General features: G+C 38.5%; 1 protein-coding gene across 1 annotated transcript in view; it reads right to left on the bottom strand.

Moving 5' to 3' along the window:
• The window catches only part of MRPL3 (mitochondrial ribosomal protein L3), a 31,056-nt gene extending 11,218 nt beyond the window's left edge, over positions 1-19,838 (bottom strand). Inside the window, exons 1-7 of the mRNA XM_082046655.1 lie at positions 19,701-19,838; positions 17,581-17,759; positions 15,718-15,809; positions 14,789-14,887; positions 10,788-10,887; positions 8,721-8,781; positions 1,169-1,277 (exon numbers count right to left, since the gene is read on the bottom strand). Coding sequence (XP_081902781.1) covers positions 1,169-1,277; positions 8,721-8,781; positions 10,788-10,887; positions 14,789-14,887; positions 15,718-15,809; positions 17,581-17,759; positions 19,701-19,792 — 732 coding nt within the window. The 5' untranslated portion in view covers positions 19,793-19,838. The remainder of the gene's footprint in view (positions 1-1,168; positions 1,278-8,720; positions 8,782-10,787; positions 10,888-14,788; positions 14,888-15,717; positions 15,810-17,580; positions 17,760-19,700) is intronic.
• Between the last annotated feature and the right edge of the window lie 855 nt (positions 19,839-20,693).

Genomic DNA, 20,693 nt, shown 5'->3' with positions numbered 1-20,693 from the left:
TTCAGGCAATCAACTACAATTAACTTCTAGGGACATGATTCTGGAGGATTACTAAAACATCTGAGGTGGTCAACAGTAGACTGGAAAATAAAAATCAAGGCAGTTTTACCCCATTTCATTCTTTACTCTGTTTCCTTTTCATCATACCTATACGCGACAGTATTTTCCACTGTATAGACTTTGTGAAATTATATGCACTGTTACTGCTTAGGAAATTCTAAATTAAAGAAAAGGAAGGTTACTTTCTAATGATGAATACCATCTGCTAAAACAAAGTGTTTTATCTTCAAATATTTACATTCTTCAGTCTTCAGAGAAAACAGTGCCAGGTGTAGAATTCATTTTCCAGTTAAAATAAAGGACTATAAATCAGTACTGTATGCTTTCACAATCTCAACTACTCTACCTTTGTTGCCTGGTGCCTTTTTGCTTTTACTATTCTCTTAAGTATTACTTATTTTTTACAAATTTTTCTTTTAATTTGTCTGAGAAGATTGCAGACAATTCAGGTTCAGTGCTGCGACTCAGTTGGTCTTAATTCTATATAATGAAGCTAATTTGCAAAAATCCCTGTTAGTTCAGACTAATTGTTGTGCAATCCTTATAGGGACAAAGTTTTAAATGCATTCGTCCAAAGAGCTTTTAAACTCATACATATTTTGAAACTTGAATTATTACTCTTTGCCTAAAAGTGCTAAGAAGCCAACAATTTTGGGAATGAAAGAGTTCATAAAGCAGCTACACAAGCCAGGCAAGGTGATAAAAGTAACTAGGGTTCCACAGAACAGTACTATATCTGCAGTATAAAATAACAAGTAAATCCCTTCTGATCTATAAACGCTCTGATAGAAGATTCTTCAAGCTCTCTCTGAAGCTTTAAGACTATTTCTGTCAGCTATACTAAAAAATACCACAATTTGCTCAGCTAGAATACATTTGCTCACTCACTAGCAATATAGAATATTCATAAATTGAGGCATAAGAGAACAACTATTGGCATTGCTCATCATACAGGTTTCTGAACTTCCTTTGAAACAGCTGGGATTCTCTGCTAGCACAGAGTAGGTGGTAACAGGTAGCTATTGTGATATTGTTCATTTTTAGTAAGCAGTTCTAAAAATACTGAAGAAGGTTTAAACAGCAAATAAGAAGAAATAAGAATCCTCACATTGGTAGATATTGCTCCAGGACGTCTGTGAGTTTTCGTCTGGCCGTGGCTCGCAGGCTGGCCTTTAAATCCCCACCTTTTCATGACACCTTGAAAACCTTTACCAATTCTGAAAAGAAAAATAATTAAGAAACAAACCTGGGTTAGTCAAACTTAAGGTTACTAGCAATAACCAATAATTTCAGTCAGACTCATGATCTTTAGCAAAGCCTTAGCAGAGAGAAAGCACATTTTAAGAACACATAATCTGTATTTTATATCATAAACATATTCTAGTCCAATACTTAAAGGTTGCTTTACAGAAGAAGCAGCACTAGATGAGAGTCAAACAGGCAAAGACCAAAATGCTCCTTGCTGTGATGGTCCTCAATACATGGTACCATAATGAAGTTTTCAACAAGTGGACACCACAACAGACAAACAAACAAAACACAACAACAGCAGCAACAAAATCTAATAAAAAGCAACTGTATTAATAACACATACAAAAAACTAATGACAGGTCATCAAGAGAGGAAGAGATGGCTGCTCAGACTAGCATACAAACAAACCAAGGTGCATTTATTTCCTAAACTACAATAGACTCATCTCTTGAAAACAGTTGTATGTGTGCTCATCTGACAAGTAAAGCCTAAAACACAATAACAAACAAAACGTATTTTCAGACTCCATGTCTTAATGAGGCATATTATAGTATTACTGGCTTTGGAGTTTTCTGTTTACTGCAGGGACAGACTCAACAGGAAAAACTGCCTCAGCACAGCACAAAAGAAAAGCCGATTAAAGCATTGTCCATTTCCAAAAGGAAAAGTCTGCCCGCAGGGTTTACGGCTGCACTGATTATTTAATTAATTTAACAAGATGATCCTTTTCTTCCAATTTAAAGAAATCTTTTCTCTACTAATGCACTTTGCAATATCACGGTCCTATTGAAGCATTAGGACCTTGCAGCCAAACACGGGAAAATAAAAACAGGTATGAGCATATATAGGGCAGGTTGTCTCTATGGACTACATTCTGCTGGCAAGAAAAGCAATGCCATTAAAAATGACATAAAATATACAAATGTGGAAAATACCAAAACTCAAAAAAACAGGATTCCTTCCTCTTCTATTTGAATAATTGCCCTCTAATTGCTGGCCTAGTTGCCTAGAGCAAGTCAAGCGAGTGTCCAAACCGCCACAAATGGAAAGACTCCCTAAAGCCACAGAACCATAAGGAAACAAGACCTGCGCAACCACCATGTCCATCTCTTGTTTCTCCCCTTCCCTGCTCTGAACCTCATGGTCAATGCCAGTTAAATTGGGCACAGAAGAAAGAGACCCAACTGTTTGAAATAAAAATCATTGGTTAGAAAGTACTGAGGGTCTTTTTGATCCTTTCCTACAATTAACTAAGGAAATGCCAGAATATGATTAAAGAAGGGATCTGTTCCTTTGGGAGCAGGAGGGAGGACCAGGGTTATCTGGGATCAGAAACACAAGACAGAATTCTAAAGGATGCAAGGGTTTGTTACAGCAGTTTCTCATTAAGCACCTTATTTTGAAAGCCTGCAGTAATAAATAGTGATATTTATAAAAAAAAAAAGCTTTGAAAATTATGCTTTAAGAGAGGCCCAGAATTTGTCTTTTTCTGTATCTGCAGATTGCCAGGGAACTAATAACGCTGAAATACACTGCAAAACCCAAGCTATAGGAAAACTCATATCTGTTCTGCCAAAAAGCTATTTTTTTTTCTTTGAAACTATCTATTATTTGGCATGTGTACCAACTAGGCTACTTCTGGCATCTCTAGCTGGAAGGTGGAATTAGCAAACTCTCCAAAACCGAGTGCAAGTCGGTTGCACAACAACAGCTGTGCGGGCACCAGAGCAAGCAGATTGGGGGCATGATTAATTCTTTAGCTGCAGAAACGTACTTGCAATTCAGAGAAAACCACAAAACTATCAAAAGCTACCATTTCAAAAGAAAACAGTACTGTCAAGTTTAATCAAGAGGCATAAATCCCTGATGTCATGAAATCACTTCAATGTTTCTTTCAGATTGTTCATTTTTAGACATGGACAGTTTAGAAAAGTGTAAATTGTACTTTCTAATAAAATATAAAAATGTAAGAAATAATTAAAACTTGTAAAAGATGCATTTTGGAAAAAACCCACCACATTTACTTCATCAAATGCTATAAGATGTACTCAAAAAGAAGTGATTATATCACAAGGTAGAGTTGCTAGCGTTTAATGATTTCTGCAATAGACTAAATTATGCTGCTCGTATGCTTCTTGGTATTTCCAATTACACCCATGTTTTCTGTGAAAAAAGACTCACGGTTTGCAATACTGAAGCCTTAGGAAACGTACAGAATGTGGCCAGACTGAAAAAGAGCACTTTGGTGAACCTGAAAATTCTCACGCATCTCTTGATCTGGAATATGAAAACAAATCTCCAACATCTGAAATATTCTGGCTAAAGCCAAGGAAAGATATCTCGATGATGAAATTAGAGTATGTCAAAATATATAATGCTTTACTTTGCTCCACAGTTCTTTCATGATAGTAGCTCAATAATTTTTTAGAATGGTTTCATTTTTTATTGCTGAAAAACTGACTGAAGGTCTCTGAATTACCTACAAATATACTTTACCTCATGACTTTTTAAACTTTCCTATTCAACATGACTCAGTCACCATCACGATTGAAAATAAAAACATTTATTAACTAAATAAGAAGTTATAGCTTTATTTAATTTTGTAGGGTTTTTTAGTTCTTTTAAAGAATAAACAATGTATAATCTTCTTTAAACAGACGTCAGGATGAAAAACAGTTACACAGACACTATATATTTCTTTGTATACTCATGCTCTATCTGAAATGATGCTGGAACCAGAAAAAAAACCTACAGGATTATATAAGGCAAACAAAGCTTAAAATAAAGTAAGGAAATACTAATAACTGTTTAAATCAAATTTAGAAAGGAGGACTATTCAACAAGGCACTTAGTAACTCAGCCAATATACTTCAATCATTCTAGAAGAACAGTGTTTTTTCCAACCTAAGTCCACCATGATGTGACTATGATCTGTTCTCAGACAAGTGATAGATTTCTATACTATGTGCAAAAAGTATATATTATGAATAAATTTTCCATGACTCAAAATTTATCTGTATTTCTAATGCAAATACTTTATGTTCTTCCAATTCGTTTGAAATTTGAAGTGCTTTTGAAACTAATGTTCGTTTTACATAAAGACGGAAGAGAATTTAAGATGCATGCTGTTCGAGAAATACAACGGAAAGTCAGAGGAGGATTTATAGCTTAATTTTGTTGAACTTTTTCAATTCTGCCAAAAATTTAACAATTATTTGTAAGAATATGTTCTTGTTGACTTCTGAACAGATGCCAGGTGTTTTTCAATGCATGGAATTCACTTACTTTACTTAGCTTAATTGAAGCACGATTACCTGAGCCCCAGAAAGGAATCACAGCCCACAATGATGAAATGCAAAACTAAGACACGCAAATGTTAAATGAAAGGAAAATAATATTTCTGTAGAATTAAAAGTAGAGTTTATTACACACGGTTGTTCTAGTCTCACCCTAGGAAAGCAGCTGTTCAGGTCGATCACCTCATTTTGCACAAAACCTCATTTTCCAGGTTTGATACAAGTAAAACGTCAGTACCTAATGAGCCAACTTTAATTTGGAAAGCTACTGGAATAAAGCAGTCTAATTAAGCAACAATTTAGTTTGCTGCTAACTCCTCAAACTAACCTAATTTAAAAGACAATTATTTAGATGCTGTAGAAGAAAAGGATTCCAACTACTTAGTCAAATAATTTCAGATGTTCTGGAGCATACTTTCAGGCTCAGATGACACTGTTAACCTAGCAAAATTAAATAAACAACTAAACACATCAGAATCACCACTTAATTCTGACACATTTCAACCAAACCCACTGTTGGCTTTTTCTTTGGAGTGGCAAAGTTTCAGATGTTCCAAAGTTTTCCCGAAACGTTCATGAACTAGGTCATGAAGTGGCAGAAAATGGCAATATAATACAACTCAATTGCCATCCAGCGTTGGGCTTAAGACACGGTGCCACCTCTCCCCATCCCCATGTGTTGGTACTAGCACAGCAGCTCACTCGCTCATTGGCAAGCTGGGGTGTGCAACTGATCCAGCTGAAAATGAACCCAGAGAAGAATATGGATACCTCACACTGATCTTTTCCTTTGTGCACCTCAGGACACCAGGACTGGTGAAAGAAGGTGAATGGGAACCCTGTGGGAGTGAGAACCGCCTCCCCTTTGGGCAACAGTCTTGACTACATCAGCTTAAAGAGATCACAGAAGCGCAGCCTGTGAGAGAAGCGTTTCTGCACAGTGCTGCGGATTTTAGCCCAAAGCATGTCAGGGCTAAACCAGACCACAGGGATTCTGAATTTTACCGCTGTTCCAAAAAGGGCAGTAAGCCTCTACATATTTTTGAAACATACCTCTGAAACACCAAGGAAAACTCTCGTCATCAAAGACAGCTATAAAACTTAAAAAGACTGAGCTTTTAAATTGCTGAAAATAAGTCCTAAGGAAAAAATTCAGCACTAAAGAAGACTGACAGCATGCAGACGTGCTGCTGACTGACAGCGCTCTAAGAGCCACTCATACTCTGCTGAACAAATTACGAGACTTCAAATATAAACAAACCGCATACATCTTTAACTGAACCTTCTCATTTCTGTGGAAGTGTTTTTCTTCAGAAGTATAAAAGCATCAAAACATTTCAAAAGACTTCCACAAAAATATTTGCAAGGAAAGTTTAGAAGAATATAGTCATAAAAAAGTACCCTAGACTTTTGTAACCAAATTAAGATGCTAACCAAGACTTCTAAAATGTACCACAAGTAGCTTTTTCTGCGTTAAAATAACTGAGAAAAGCTTTGTCAATTTTAAGCAGCGTATTTTTTATTTACGTCTTAGCAGAAGAAAGCACACCAAAAAGGTATCTTGCTCACCTGACTCATTAAAAGCTGGTAAAAAATTAAAATACCCTTTATATTCCACTCTATTATCTTCTCACTAAGGTGACATTAGTTTTCTTCCTTTCCTTTTTAAAGGAATAATTAGAATTAATCATGCTATTAACAACTGTGCTGCTATTATCATCTATATGATTTCAAACAGTGCACACTTCAGTCTTTTCTCCAGTAAAACAAAATTACTGACAATCTTAAGAAGGAAAACAGGTGTTCATGTAACAATATTTCTGAAAGCTTTACTAGTGGTGATAGCAAGTTATTAGGAATTGCTCTCTCTTAAGCCCATAATGGTTTGAATCCTTAAATACCTTTTCAAAATGCCCCTACAGCTTACAATCTTTCAAGTGCTTACATCACTCCTGAAAATGGGACTTTAGAGACTAACGTACAAAGGCGCATTTCAGCCTGTGGACCAAACCTCCCCAGTCTCCTCCTTTTTTCAGTAGGGAGAAGATGACTCCTCTTGAGGAGATTCAGAACACAAGTACAATATGAAGTACGTTCTCATTTTTCACCTTCAGCACAGCCCAAATGCTATAGATCAATGCTATAATCATTCCCAAAATAACTTTGTTTGCCCTTCACTCAAGCATTTCTTGGATATTTTTGTGAAATCTGTACTTACAGGTACAGTAAACTAAGAAGGATGGATACAGCATTCTGAAAAATAATGACAGATTAACCTCACCCAAGTATGAGACTAAACAACAATGAATGAAACTGTATGGAATAAAGTTAAAGACCCAAATAAAAACTGAAATGTAGTAAAATAATTAAATTATTGCCCAAGAGTTAACAGAATGTGATAAATGCAGCATTCTACAAAAGTAGAAATAAAGAAAGCAACACGAAAAGTAGAAATCAGAAAGTAAGTCACAGAAAAAGCTTAAAAGCCACAGATACAGAAAGACTGGAATGATTAGATAATCCTATTGGCAGAAAAAACATGATAAAAAAATTCTCTCTCTCTAGCTTAAGGATTTTTCCTTCTCCTTTTATATTAGGCACCTGTATAGTGGGATTACATGTAATACACCACCCAAGTCAGCAGTATGAACAAAAAGCTAATTTCTGAAATGGGATCATACAAATATCTGGAGATAATAGATTAGAAATACTGAATTAAAAGATAAGATGGATTCACCAAACATGTCCAGGAACCCAGTCTATTTTTTGCTTGCTAGTAATTTCAAATACATGTAGCAAGATACAAATCAATATCCTGTGGCTGCTTATCAGTATCTCTTACACTGCCAAAACACTTCCCTAGTTCTTGAAATAATTCTAGAAAAACAAAGCTTTTCTGCCTTAACAAAGCGTGACATTTAATCTACATGGAATGACTGTATTCCTAATGACACAGTGCTTTACTTTGTAAACAAGTTATTGTCTGTTATAGGCTGTTCCCTGAATGCAATTTAGAAGCAGAATGAACAACATACCAGATCTAAGTATTATATAAGAAGTTTGACATAGAAAAATACTAATTCCAGTCAACTTCTTTACCGCCTGTTCAGAATAAGGTGCCCCCATGCGTGTAGTCAGGTGTAGCTATATTAGAATCAACTACTCAGCTGTACTGATATGATCAGTTTCTCCATATATACAAAGATCTGTGAATAATATTAGATATTTAAAAGTATTACATATATGTGAGACAACTACAATGGATGATATTTCAACAAGGCCATGTGGGTATTATCTCCATTACACAATAAATAAAACATGAAATGCAAAACATGGTCTTGGTATCACAACATGACAAAAATACACTTCACTGAAACATGGAGATAGGAGTTCTCTTGGGCAGTAGAACTCACGGATGCAGCAGAGGAGGCATGACTGGTCTTTGAGGCAAGATGCCAGTTTTCTTTTGACATGCTCTACCACTTGAGCTCTAATTTGGCATTTCAGTGGTCTGAGAGGAAATTATTCCTCCCACGTTAAAGATTATTAGCCATTGCTGGCAAGGAGATGAGCTGGAATATGAGAGAAAATAAAAATGGAATATGACAGCTCTGTTGCCTGCCCAAACATTTTCACTATCTTTTTGCTTTTCTTTTGGTCCACAAGATACATCTCTCTTCACATCTCTACACCACATCAAAATTAAACAGTCTGTCTGGGAATTGATGCTTTTCAGCATTTATTCCCCACTTCTACATACCACAGATACAACACTGTAGACCTCTTTGCCCGTACTAAGCTTGAGCACCTCTTTTCTCAAGCTCTTTGTCAAGCCCTTCCATGCTAATCGTGAATGTGCTACAGACAAGACAGGCAAAACCACAGCCCTAAGAGTATTATTTGTTTACCTACCATGTTAAAAATAAAAAATAAGCCTCAAAGAAAAACAATTTGATATTTTTTTACCCAATGGCTGAACGGACTTCTATTTTCTGCCACTACCCTTATACTTCGGCTTTAGTGAGTCACGAGTTCAAGCCAAATAGAGGGGGGGGAAATCCAACCAGTCTGTTTGAAAGATGAACTGTACACGTTAAATCATTAGGAACCTACGTTTTTGCAGTAACATCCACGAACTGCCCTGGGCGGAAGTGAGCAGCATACAAAGGAGTACCTGCAAAAGAAAAGGAGAGATCACGTTCAACTAAGCGTTGAAATCCTCAAACCACTCCCCAGTCATTACCGTCCAGGGTAGATGGCAGTCACAGGAAAGAAAAACTTTGGGTTTATTCACATATTATTTGTTCTTCTCTATAAACCACACTGACTAAAATAGATGCTTTGTAGTTACTACTTAAGCACATTGCTCAGTTCCATCTCAGCTGCATCTTCAGCAAAGTTTCAAGCCTGTTTTCAGTCAATTAAAAAAAAAAAAATTAACTGCTTCATGTCCACACAAATTTCATGCCATTTTCAAGTCAGTATGAACACAAACTGAAATCATGCAAACATCTCCTAAAACTCAAGCACAAAAATCCTTATATTAATTAATGTTATCTTAAGATAGGGAATGACATATTAGAGAGCAGCGTAGCGGAAAGGGGCCTGGGGGTCCTGGTGGACAGCAGGATGACTATGAGCCAGCACTGTGCCCTTGTGGCCAAGAAGGCCGATGGCATCCTGGGGTGTATTAGAAGGGGGGTGGTTAGTAGGTCCAGAGAGGTTCTCCTTCCCCTCTACTCTGCCCTGGTGAGACCCCATCTGGAATATTGTGTCCAGTTCTGGGCCCCTCAGTTCAAGAAGGACAGGGAACTGCTGGAGAGAGTCCAGCACAGGGCAATAAAGATGATGAAGGGAGTGGAGCATCTCCCTTATGAGGAAAGGCTGAGGGAGCTGGGTCTCGTTAGCTTGGAGAAGAGGAGACTGAGGGGTGACCTTATTAATGTTTACAAATATATAAAGGGTGAGGGTCATGAGGATGGAGCCAGGCTCTTCTCAGTGACAACCAACGGTAGGACAAGGGGTAATGGGTTCAAACTGGAACACAGGAGGTTCCACTTTGAGAAGAAACTTCTTCTCAGTGAGGGTATCGGAACACTGGAACAGTTGCCCAGAGAGGTTGTGGAGTCTCCTACTCTGGAGACATTCAAAATTCGCCTGGACACATTCCTGTGTAACCTCATCTAGGTGTTCCTGCTCCGGCAGGGGGACTGGACTAGATGATCTTTTGAGGTCCTTTCCAATCCCTGACATTCTGTGATTCTGTGAAATAATCTATTCACACCTGAGGTACAATGCCTGTCAGCAGCAAGCAACTGATAGAAAGCCAAGTACATGAAGGATGTTATGTACAAAATACAGAAACTGCAAAATCAGTTTATTGAAAACCTGCCATTCTGCTTTATCTGAAGCTTTTAGTTCCATTTACTGGTCCAAACATCCATTTCATGCTAGGTTCGATTTTTATCAGTTACCGCACTGTCTTAATAAGGTCTTGTAAAAGCCTTCTCTAATGGCAAATAAAGATGTAATACATTAGAATTTACCACTCTACATAACTCTCAGGAAAATACCTGTAACTATCAAAAAGCAACCTAAATACATTGGCTAATAAAACTTCAAAACTTTCCATTAAATCTCCAAACTTCCACCACTGACTTTTAGTGAGAACATTTGTTATAACATGTTTTAATGCATTTTACTTTGCAAGGTGCCAGAAAAAACACCATACATGACAGCCATCAGTCCTGCTTGTGAATGCAGCAGGAAGAAATAAACCTCAGACTGCTATTTTAGGCTCCCAAGAAACATTATGACAAACTTCTTGGTGCCATCCTCATAATTGGAGAATTTCCAGTAAACACATTCGTATTTATTCCCAACAAGTGAGTCAAGGTTAGACACTTATATTTTTATATTAGCTAGCTTGGAATTGACTTATTTTCTAAGGAATGGAAACATACTAAGGAAAAAATCCTACTTCTCATCATCTTGAAAGTAAAGTCCATTTTCTAGATTTCCCTAGCAAAAAAGTTTGTGCTCAATGATAAAGAAATAAGAATTCAAAAATTTTCACATAGAACAAAAATGAAATGTACATCATAACTGGGTTTAGATCTACAAGAAGTGGCAGGCATCAAATGATTATGCATACAATATTCAGTAGCTCAAAAAGATCACCTGGTTTAATAATGGCATCATCTGTTACATTAAATGTTGTAACTTTCTGCTTTGGCGGGACTCCAGCTTCTTTAAAAATTTCCATTGCAGCCTCTGATTTCTGGAACAAAGAGCAGACATAAAAAAGAAGTGATCTTAAAATACCCAAGGATCAACCTCACACAGAAAGTGATTACAGATTGTCAACACCACTCAGAGAAACAGATATATTACCCTACACTTTTATCTTGAGAATAAGCATTTAAACTCTATATACAATTACTTTACAACTCCAGTGTCTGCATTTTATTTTCTGTCAACTAGTTACACTACAGCTACAACACATAAACAAGAGATACATGAAGATTTCTAAGATCAGAAATGGAAACTAATCACTTATAATGTACACAAAATATGACTTTTCATGACTTTTAAAGAGTTTTGTACTACTTTAAAAGCATTTTCTCTGTTTCAAAGCTTTTAATGACTTAGTTCCACATCATCATGAATATAATTTATTTAACTAACAAAACCATAGAAATAAAGCCTGGTCTTGCAGACACTCCTAGAAATGCTTAACTTCCCATAGAAAAGCATCTAGAGTCTCTGGACGAAAAAAGGAAAAACAAAGAACAAGTTTATGATTCATGTATTTTTAAGATGTATCAAGTACACTCAGTGATTAATTACTGCTGACTTACTAAAGAAGGGCTCTTCTTTTTAGAGGAGTCTGACAAAGTTAAAAATACTTAAAATTGTTCTCAGCTATTTTAAACAAGACAACTCAGAGAACTGCTGACCACTGAAATGATACCAAGCAATGGAAATAGCAATAGAGGAAAACTGTGGACATAGGAAAAAAAGAAATGCAGCTGATTTTTCTTCAAATGAATTCTCCTAGAAAGCAATTTAAGCATCTGACAATACTGTCACACTTGGATAGTCACATCTCTGAGGTTCACTTTTCAAAAGTTCTGTGCAGTTCTCTCTCAAAAATAACTCTGTGCATTTTAAAATAATGTGAATAACTTTATAATTGTTACGTAAGTTTATTTTGAAAATCTACATATTGCCCTTCCAATTTTAAAAAACTCTTTAAAAGTGCCACGAGACATTTTGTGAAAAATGAGGGAGAAAGGTGATAAAGCATCTCTGACAAAGACAAAACAGAAGTTAAATGTATGAATCTGTGCTTATTTGAGGAGGCAGGGTAGATACAAAGTCTTTGAGAATTAAAAGATTTTTTTTAGTGTTTTGCACTTCAAATACCCTTCAAAAAAGAGTCATCAACTAAATACAAAATCTCCCTTAAGACCACAAAAATTTGAGGAATAAATGGAGGACAACTGCATTAAACTGTAGTACCATACATAATAATTAAAAATAAAGAAATCCCCTTTCTATTAAATGCCTGCATATCAATCCTTTATTTCCACTGTTATATAAAAGTGGTGCCTCAGATGACAGCAAGGAGAGCTCTGGAAAGAACTACCACAGCAGAAGAAAAGCGAAGTCAAAGGGTAAAAATCACATCTCAAGAGTCCTACTATAGCCTTGCACTGTTCTACTTCAACAACAAGGTTTCTTCAAACAGTCAAGCCAGAGAGATATATTTCTACAAACAGAACACTGCAGCCTTTACAAAGCCTTCCTAAAAAGCAACACTGAAGAGAACACTGACTGAATTCACAAGATGTTCTTATTTTTAAAAGACCAACAGTATCTTCCAGTACTATAGGAAAATGATCGATATACCCTCACCTAAGGGAAGCGTACAAAAGCATTTTTGACAAAAAAAAAATGTTAGAACACTGGCAGAATTGTACTTTTGAGAATAATTTTGCATTAAAAATCATGACAAATCTGTTCTCTTGTAGTAGACTGACATACATCGAGCTAAAAAGGAAAAAAAAAAATCTTGCTAAAAACACAATACCCCTTATCATTTTTAAGCAATTGACACTCAAATACATGAAACACTTTGTTGGTAAAATTACTGAGAGAATCATTAGAGTGAATTCATTAAAAATCAGTAGCTGGGAGGAATCTGAGGAAGACAAATGTTTTTATGAGGAATTAACAGCAGATAAACTTCTTGTGCTAATACAATACAGTATCATTCTGCTTTCTCTTAATTCTCACATGCAGCCACTTCAAAGAGAAAAGAAACACATAAAAAGACTAAGAAACATGTTGTGTTTCTCTGAAAATAAGACCTACTCTGACAATGAGCCCTAGCATGATTTTTCAGGATCTTTGAGGATGCTCAAAATATAAGCCCTACTCCAAAAAATAAGCCCTACTCCAAAAAATAAGCCCTACTCCAAAAAATAAGCCCTACTCCAAAAAATAAGCCCTAGTTACAGTCCATGAAAAAGTCAATTTAAATAGTGTCCAGGCAGCTATACATGTAAAAAAGTAATAAGTTTTGGTGCAAAAATTAATATAAGACCCTGTCTTATTTTTGGGGAAACAGGGTAGTAGAGCAATGATTCGAACCTGCATCTAAATCACAGAAAGACATAATTTGTTAGTACCTTAACGAGTAAAATTGTTCAGAATCTCTGTGCCAGAATCTTAGAAATTATGTAGTTTATACAATGATGATAATAACAATGATGACAACAACAGTCCAGAGCTTGGTCTCAGGCCAGGTCCACACCACAGATTTGTCTATGGATATTTAATCTATTTCTTCATTAAAATAAGTCTAGGTTCAACCAAATTATGTTGAAGAGAATCATTAATATAAGCCAAACTACTAGAAAATTATTGAGTTGACTTTTTAGGTAGTTCTGCTTTCAAGAAATTTTCTTAGTTCACAAGAGCTGTTTAAATATAGATTTTCTGTATTCCTCCTTTCTTCCTGCACATTTTCAATCTGACAACACATCGAAATCATTGCTAACATCATCTTTATGAAGAGATCAACTTGAAAGTTATTATTAACATGATTCTTGTATGTCTTAAACCAAAGTAACAGGAAAGAAAAAACACAGGTGTAACTTCTCCAGGAAAAATGTCACACCTGGAAAGTGGAAATAGCCTGGAGTGAGAAGATATGATATCTGAAAAGTAGAAGCAGTGATGACAAAACATGGTATAAATCCACTGAATAAAATAAAGATACCTTAAAATAGAAGCCAGTTCAAAATCAGTAGAATATACTACAAAAGCCAACTAATTTATCAAATGAAAAAAACTCCTTCTTCCCTCACCTCCACTAAAGTAAAAACAAGTACACAGATTCATTTTGACGCTCTGGGACAACCTTCTGTTTGACAAAGGGAAATATATGTCCTCAAAAAACCACAATTGCCAACTCAGATTATCTGCTAAGTAATCACAAGTCCTAGGTTTTTTTACTTGCCTAAATCAAACAAATGAGTGCCAGGATACTGCACAAAGTGAAAAGTGATATTCTGTAGAAATAATGGATCACAGAAACTGCAATCCTCTGAAGGAAAGCTTTGTTTCTGCCTTGATCTATAATTCAATTTTCCTTCTCGGGAATGACAGCTCTGTTAGACAACCTTCGCCACTGAAGGTGGCTGAGAATTCCACATCAAGCATTTGCAGTGTCTAAACAAGTGAGTGGCTTTGATATCACTGTTGATGAGTTATAATCACAAAGCTATCTTCCTGAAAATTTAAGTCTTAAACTTACTCATCAATAAAACTGTATGCAAATTAAACAATCTCAACAGACCTGTGGAAAATTTACAACTAAAGCTAATAAAATGGTATGAGACACTGCACATCAAAGCAAGTTCCTAAGCCCACAGCCCTGATAGAGAATAAAAATGCAAAACTTTCTAAAAGTTGTTCTTGCAGTTCTCTTAACCAAGAATCAACACCAGCATTAAGGAGATAAGTAAGGGTGGATGCGATAAAAGATCAATTTGAAAGCATGCATACCTGCCAATTAGTCTTTTAGAGACATCTACCTATGCTACTTTTGTACTGTAATCACAACACAAACAACTATTAAAAAAAAACACCAACCAAAGTGGTTTACTTACAAAAAAAGGAGATCCATTTTTGCCTCCAACAAGTAGTTTAGATGTTTTTCCACCTGATTCTTCCTTTGAAATGTATCTTAAAACATGGCAATCTTGCACCTTAAGAAAAATAGTGTTTATTTGAGTATAAGCAGATGTGTACACTTTGAGACCCTTGTAAGAAATTATCAAAACAAGTGAAACAAAGTCAGTCTCTGTTTTCCTTTTTATCTATATAACAGAAGATACTGCCTACAAGTAGGGGAGTGTGTTACCTGTTTACCACAGGCTTTTTTTTCCAATCAATTAAAGGTTTATATCAAGAAAAAGTTATTAGTAGAGTGCAAATTATATTTTCATAAATGCTCTAGAAATCAAATAAACTTTTATAGTCATCTTTTGCCTGCAATGTCTGCAAAATCTCTACTGTATGCAGCAGCAAAGCATACAGTACGAGCCCACATTTTAGACTCCTGTTCCTTTGCCCTGTAAACCTCACGCCCTTGACAGGACTGGTCTATCACACAGCAGCAACAAGTCAGCGAACAGCTTTGTCACAGTAGTGGCTGCCAGAGAATACAAAGCAGCAGCTTCAGGGCTACCAAGGCTCAGCAACCAGGCTGAAACAAGTGCCTGCAGGTGACAAGAAAAGAAAAAAAATCAAGTGGGGTAGCGAACCTGAACTTTCTATTGTCCTCCCATCTTTCCTCACGTAGGTAATATCACACATGGTTCTGCAGCACTTGAATACCTGTGGCAAAAGGCACACCACTCCTAGAAAGTTTTGGATACAAATGGAGAACAGGCATGGTGTATTACGCAGGACTGAAAGAAATCTTTCCTTTCACTACGGGATTTCCTACTCTGTACAAGTTTCATTTTTGCCTAAATCTTCTGGTTAACATTCTGAATACAGTATAGAAGATTACATTTGTTATGATTTATTTCACCTTAAGGAGTGTCACAGCGTGTTTTTTTCCTGACTTGGTCCATATTGGCATCATTCCCAGTTTTACTGCAACAACACCAACTCTGATGGAATCTGTAAATCAAAACAGAGTACAGATGCAACTCCACATTTAATATTTGAAATCTTATAACCTGCAAAGTCCCATGAACTTGGTCATGATCTGTCCTAAGCAGTTGAAGTAGTCGATAAAACATCACTGACTACCTGGGGGTAGGCTGGGAATAACCTGCCCACTTTTTAATTCCAGTAGCAAAGTTCTGTTTGTTCCAGCTGTGTTTGATAGAACATGCAACATGTTCCCCATTAAGTTCAGAACAACCAATGCTTCAGACCCTTTTTTTTTTTTTTAGAAAATACAACTCACATGCAGTTAGTTTCACTAGAGTCAAACTAACTATTTAAAAGTTTACTGTAGTAGGTTCCTCCCCCCAACCTCTGCATATTTTTGTCACTGCAACTGTACAGCAAAGGCAACCTGTCATGTCTGGCTTCTGACAGTTCATGCCATGAAAAACAGCTCACTTAAGATGAACAATAAATGCTTTAAAGTTAAAAAAATGCTCCTTGTTTCAGTTTCCACTGTCATATCCAAGGATCTTGTCATGGATTTGAAGATTCTGCTGTTTGCTGTCAAACTAGGTGACACTTCTGAAGATTCAAAACCTTTGTGCTGTGTTTTACTCTGTACAGCTTTGGACATAAGGAAAAGGTTTTTCACTGGGAGGGTGGTTGGTCACTGGAGCAGGCTCCTCAGGGAAGTGGTCACACCACCAAGACTGTCAGAGTTCAAGCAGCATCTGGACAACACTCTTAGTCATATGGCTTAGTTTTAGGTAGTTCTGTGAGGAGCAGGGAGTCAGACTGAAGGATCCTCATGAGTCACTTCCAACCTGAGACAATTCTACGATTCTATGAATAACTGAATAGAACTGGATGTACTATATGCTACAGCTTTTCTTCAGAGCCCAGCAATATTTACAAGAACGTTTTCAAGTTCATATACTTTATATTCTTGGGAGTCTTTTTTTGTTAATTCTTAGTTTATTATCTTGTCATTGTACAACAGTGGGACTGGTCAAGTGTTAATTTGGACTAAAAGTTTTTACAAGGCTCTTAGCATGTAATACTTAAAATGCTTTTTAGAGAGCTAGTGTATTACATTTACTTATTTACTAGGAGATGTGTTGGATGACTGAGGTAAAAGCAATAAGGAGAATCCTTTACCAGACACAATCCTGATGTTACTGTGTGCTGGTTTTGGTTGGGGTAGGGTTAATTTTCTTCATAGTACTTGGTATGGTGTGATGTTTTGGATTTGTGCTGGACACAGTGTCAATAACACAGGTATGTTTTAGCTACTGCTGAGCAGAGCTTACACAGTCAAGGCCTTTTCTGCTCCTCACACCACCCCATCAGCAAGAAGGCGGGGAGTGCATAAGGGGTTGGGAGGGGAAACAGCTGGGATAGCTGACCCCAGTTGACCAAAGGGATGTTCCAGATCATATGACATCATGCTCCGTGTATACAGCTGGGAGAAGAAGAAGGAAGCGGGGGGACATTCAGAGTAATGGTTACCTGGGGAGACAAATGCCACCATGTGTGATGGAGCCTGACTTTCCTGGAGATGGCTGAACGCCTTGTTTTGCTTTGTTTGTGTGAGCAGCTTTTGCTTTACCTATTAAACTGTCCTTATCGAAGCCCATGACTTTTCTCACTTTTACCCTTCCAATTGTCTCCCCCATCCCATCAGGGGCGAGTGAGCAACCACAATGTGCTGCATGCAAAAACAGAACAAGAATAATTTCAGCATGAGTTTGGTGTTTCAGAAGAGATACTTTCTCACCTGGTTTCCACTCGTTCAGCGGCCATGGTTCATCTTTCAGAGGGCACAGCTTGCTGGCTGTCTGAGCTTTATATTCCTCTGCAGTTATCTTCTTGAGGAACTCGACATTCTCTTCAGAAAGATGCTCGTGCCACCATGTTGCACTGTTAACATGCCTGACTACAAAGCCCAGCTGCCCCCTTTCCAGTGATGGAAAAAAGTTTTAAGTGTCTTATCAGTTCAAATAATGTCACATAACACATATGTTCATAATGTAATATATACTACATAACTATAGCAGTGCATATTACAGTAACGAAGATTGAAATTATACTAGCAAGCTATTGAGCCACCATCACACAAACTGGCCACACCTGACCAACACCACTTAATTGTTTGTTATGCTCTCATCTAACTTTTAAAGTATTCTCAAGTACATCAAACTGGGGGAAGTAACAGTAAGACAACCAGCCATTCCTTCTGTGAGAAAAAAGCTATATCCATGAACGAAGAAACAGCACTGGGTGTTGCTTAACTTTAGCAAGGCTTTCAACAGAGTCTCCTGCAGCATCCTTCTATCCAAACTAGGATGTTATGGCATGGATGGGTGGGGTATCAGATGGGCAAAAACCTGGGTGGATCATCAGGATGAAAGAGTCACAGTTAACGGTTTTCACTCTACTAGAACGCCCATTACAAGTAGAGTTCCTCAAGAGTCTATTTGGGGACTTGTTCTGTTTAGCATCTTTTTCAGTGACTTGTAAGAGAGGACAAGTGCATCCTTCTTAAGTTTGCAAATAAAACTGAACTGAAGGGAGCAGTTAACAATAGTCAAGGGCATCGCTCTGCCATAAGAAGGACAGGCCAACAAGGAACCTGATGAAATTCATAAAGAAGAAATGTAAAGTCCCACACTTGGGATGGAATAATCTCTTGCAGGCTGTGACTTCAGCAGAGGTGGTCCCCAGATAGGCAAAGGACTTGGGAGGCAAAAAGGTAAAAAAAGAGCTAGCAGGCTCCCGGCAGCAGTGAAGACTAACAGCAGCTTGGGCTGTATCAACAGCAGCACAGTCAGGAAAACAAGGGAAGCAGTTATCATCCCCTCTTCAGCACTCTGAATAGACCATATCTGCAACACTAAATCCAGTTTCGGGTCCCCAGCACAACAGGGATGTTTATAAACAAGTGAGTCCAGCAGTGGTGCACAGACATGGGCAGGGACTGGAAGACTTGCCCTGTGAGAGGCTTGAGGTAACTGAGCTTGTTTAGTCTGGAGAAGAAGTGGCTTAGGGGGTCCTGAGAGCAGCTCTGCAATACCTATGAGAATGTTACAGAGAAGACAGAGCCAGTCCATGTTTACTGAGGTGAATGGCAGGAGAATGACGGAATCAGTATGAACTGAAAAAAGGGGTTCTGATTTGTCGTAAAGAAAAAAAAAAAAGTTCAGCGTGAGAACAGTCAAACACTGGAACAGGGGCCCAGAAAGACTGTGCGGCCTCCGTCCGTGGAGGCTCTCAATGCCAAACCAAACCCTGAACAACCTGGTCTGACCCCAGAGCTGGTCACACTGTGTGCAAGAGACTGGAACAGAAACCTCCCCAGCTGCCTTCCAGCCCAAACAACTCTCTGATTTTACATTCACCGCTCAACAGCTACAGTAGTTTAACCACACTGCTTTAATTTTTGTGAGTGCTACAAAACCCCTGAATGCCTCTTAATCCTCTGCAAGTACAATGGAGCTGAGTACTGAACAGTGCAGTTGGAGGATGCTAATGGCCAGTTATAAGGGCGGCCCACGGGGACTCAAAACACAGCAGGTCACCTCACTCACTATGAAACAAAGATATTTTAGGTGCAAATACGCACACCTTGCCCTAACTCCCGCGCAGACTGGGGCTGTATCTGACGATTGAGCGCCCCAGCACTAACCCGGGGCACCCCCGCCTTTGCAAGGGCGAACAGGCTGCACCCAGAGACCTCTCGAACGGCTGAGGCCAGAGATGCCGCCTAGGGGAAGGGGCGGCCGAGGCGCCCGTCACTCCGGGGCTGCAACATGGGCCAGGCCCTCTCTGCCCCCGGCTCTGCCCCGCACCCCTCCCGCCCCCCGAAGCAGCCCCGTTCCCTCCCAGCCTTTCCGCTACCTGCTGCCAGAAGCCGCGGCCCAGAGCGGCCTCCCCGGTGCTGCCGCCCACAGCCGCCCCCCAAGCCGGCCCAGCAGGCCCCAGCCCGCCATTGCCGCCACCCTTGGCGGAGCCGCCGCCGGCTTCCGGCGCCACCGCCCGCTCCGCTGCTAAAAACCTTCCGTGCTGCCCCGGAAAGAAGGTTCCGGCCCGCGCTCCCAGCGCCGGAGGGAGGAGATTGTCTCTAAAGTTAAACTCCCGAACACACCTTAAGACGCGGTCGTGCGTGCTAAATTAATGTATACTGTGATTAAGTTATAAAAGACGTACACATCGTTAACCAATTGACGTGCTAAATGCTTTCTGACCACCTGCAAAACGAGGGGATGTTTTTCAAGGTTTAGCTCCTTCTGCATGACGAGGAGACAGGAGATTGAGTGATACATTGTTTAGAAGCAGAGTGCTTAGTTTAACTAATAATTAATACACGTCTTGTGAGTAAGAAACTAAACAATTATAACTAACATAATCAATTATTTCTTAGTATAGATGTATGTCAAAATTTTCAAAAACTGTAATGCATATGTAATAATCATGTGAACATAAGCAATGCAAGAGCATCCAGTCTTTGGGGCGCTTATGGAGGATGATCCCCAGTGTTCCCCAGCACTGACAAAATAAAGAATGCCGCTTAACAGCCTAATTGACTCTGCTGTTATTTCTTCATTTCAGCGCGCCAGACTTGCCTCTGGTTGCCCAAAGCGGCCCAGGAGGACGGGTCACCCTGCCTGTGGTTTAACCTGGCCCCCGCTGGCTGTGTGCTGGTTTTGGCTGGGTAGACCACAGGGGGAAGGCCTCGGGCAAGGGGGTGGTTTGGGCATGTGAAAAATGCAGTTGTGATTCGTGCTAAGATGTTTAATGTTTACAGTTATAACCAAATGAGGCACGGACTCTGAACTTAGAAAAGGGAAAGGTGGTTAAGTTCTATGTAAAAAGTTATGAAACTTGTTTAGG

The sequence above is a fragment of the Streptopelia decaocto genome (genome assembly GCF_964273445.1).
Source record: "Streptopelia decaocto genome assembly, chromosome: 2".
In the NCBI taxonomy this organism is placed as follows: domain Eukaryota; kingdom Metazoa; phylum Chordata; class Aves; order Columbiformes; family Columbidae; genus Streptopelia; species Streptopelia decaocto.
Note: the sequence above shows the minus strand (reverse complement) of the source record. Positions and strands in the feature narration are given on the sequence as shown.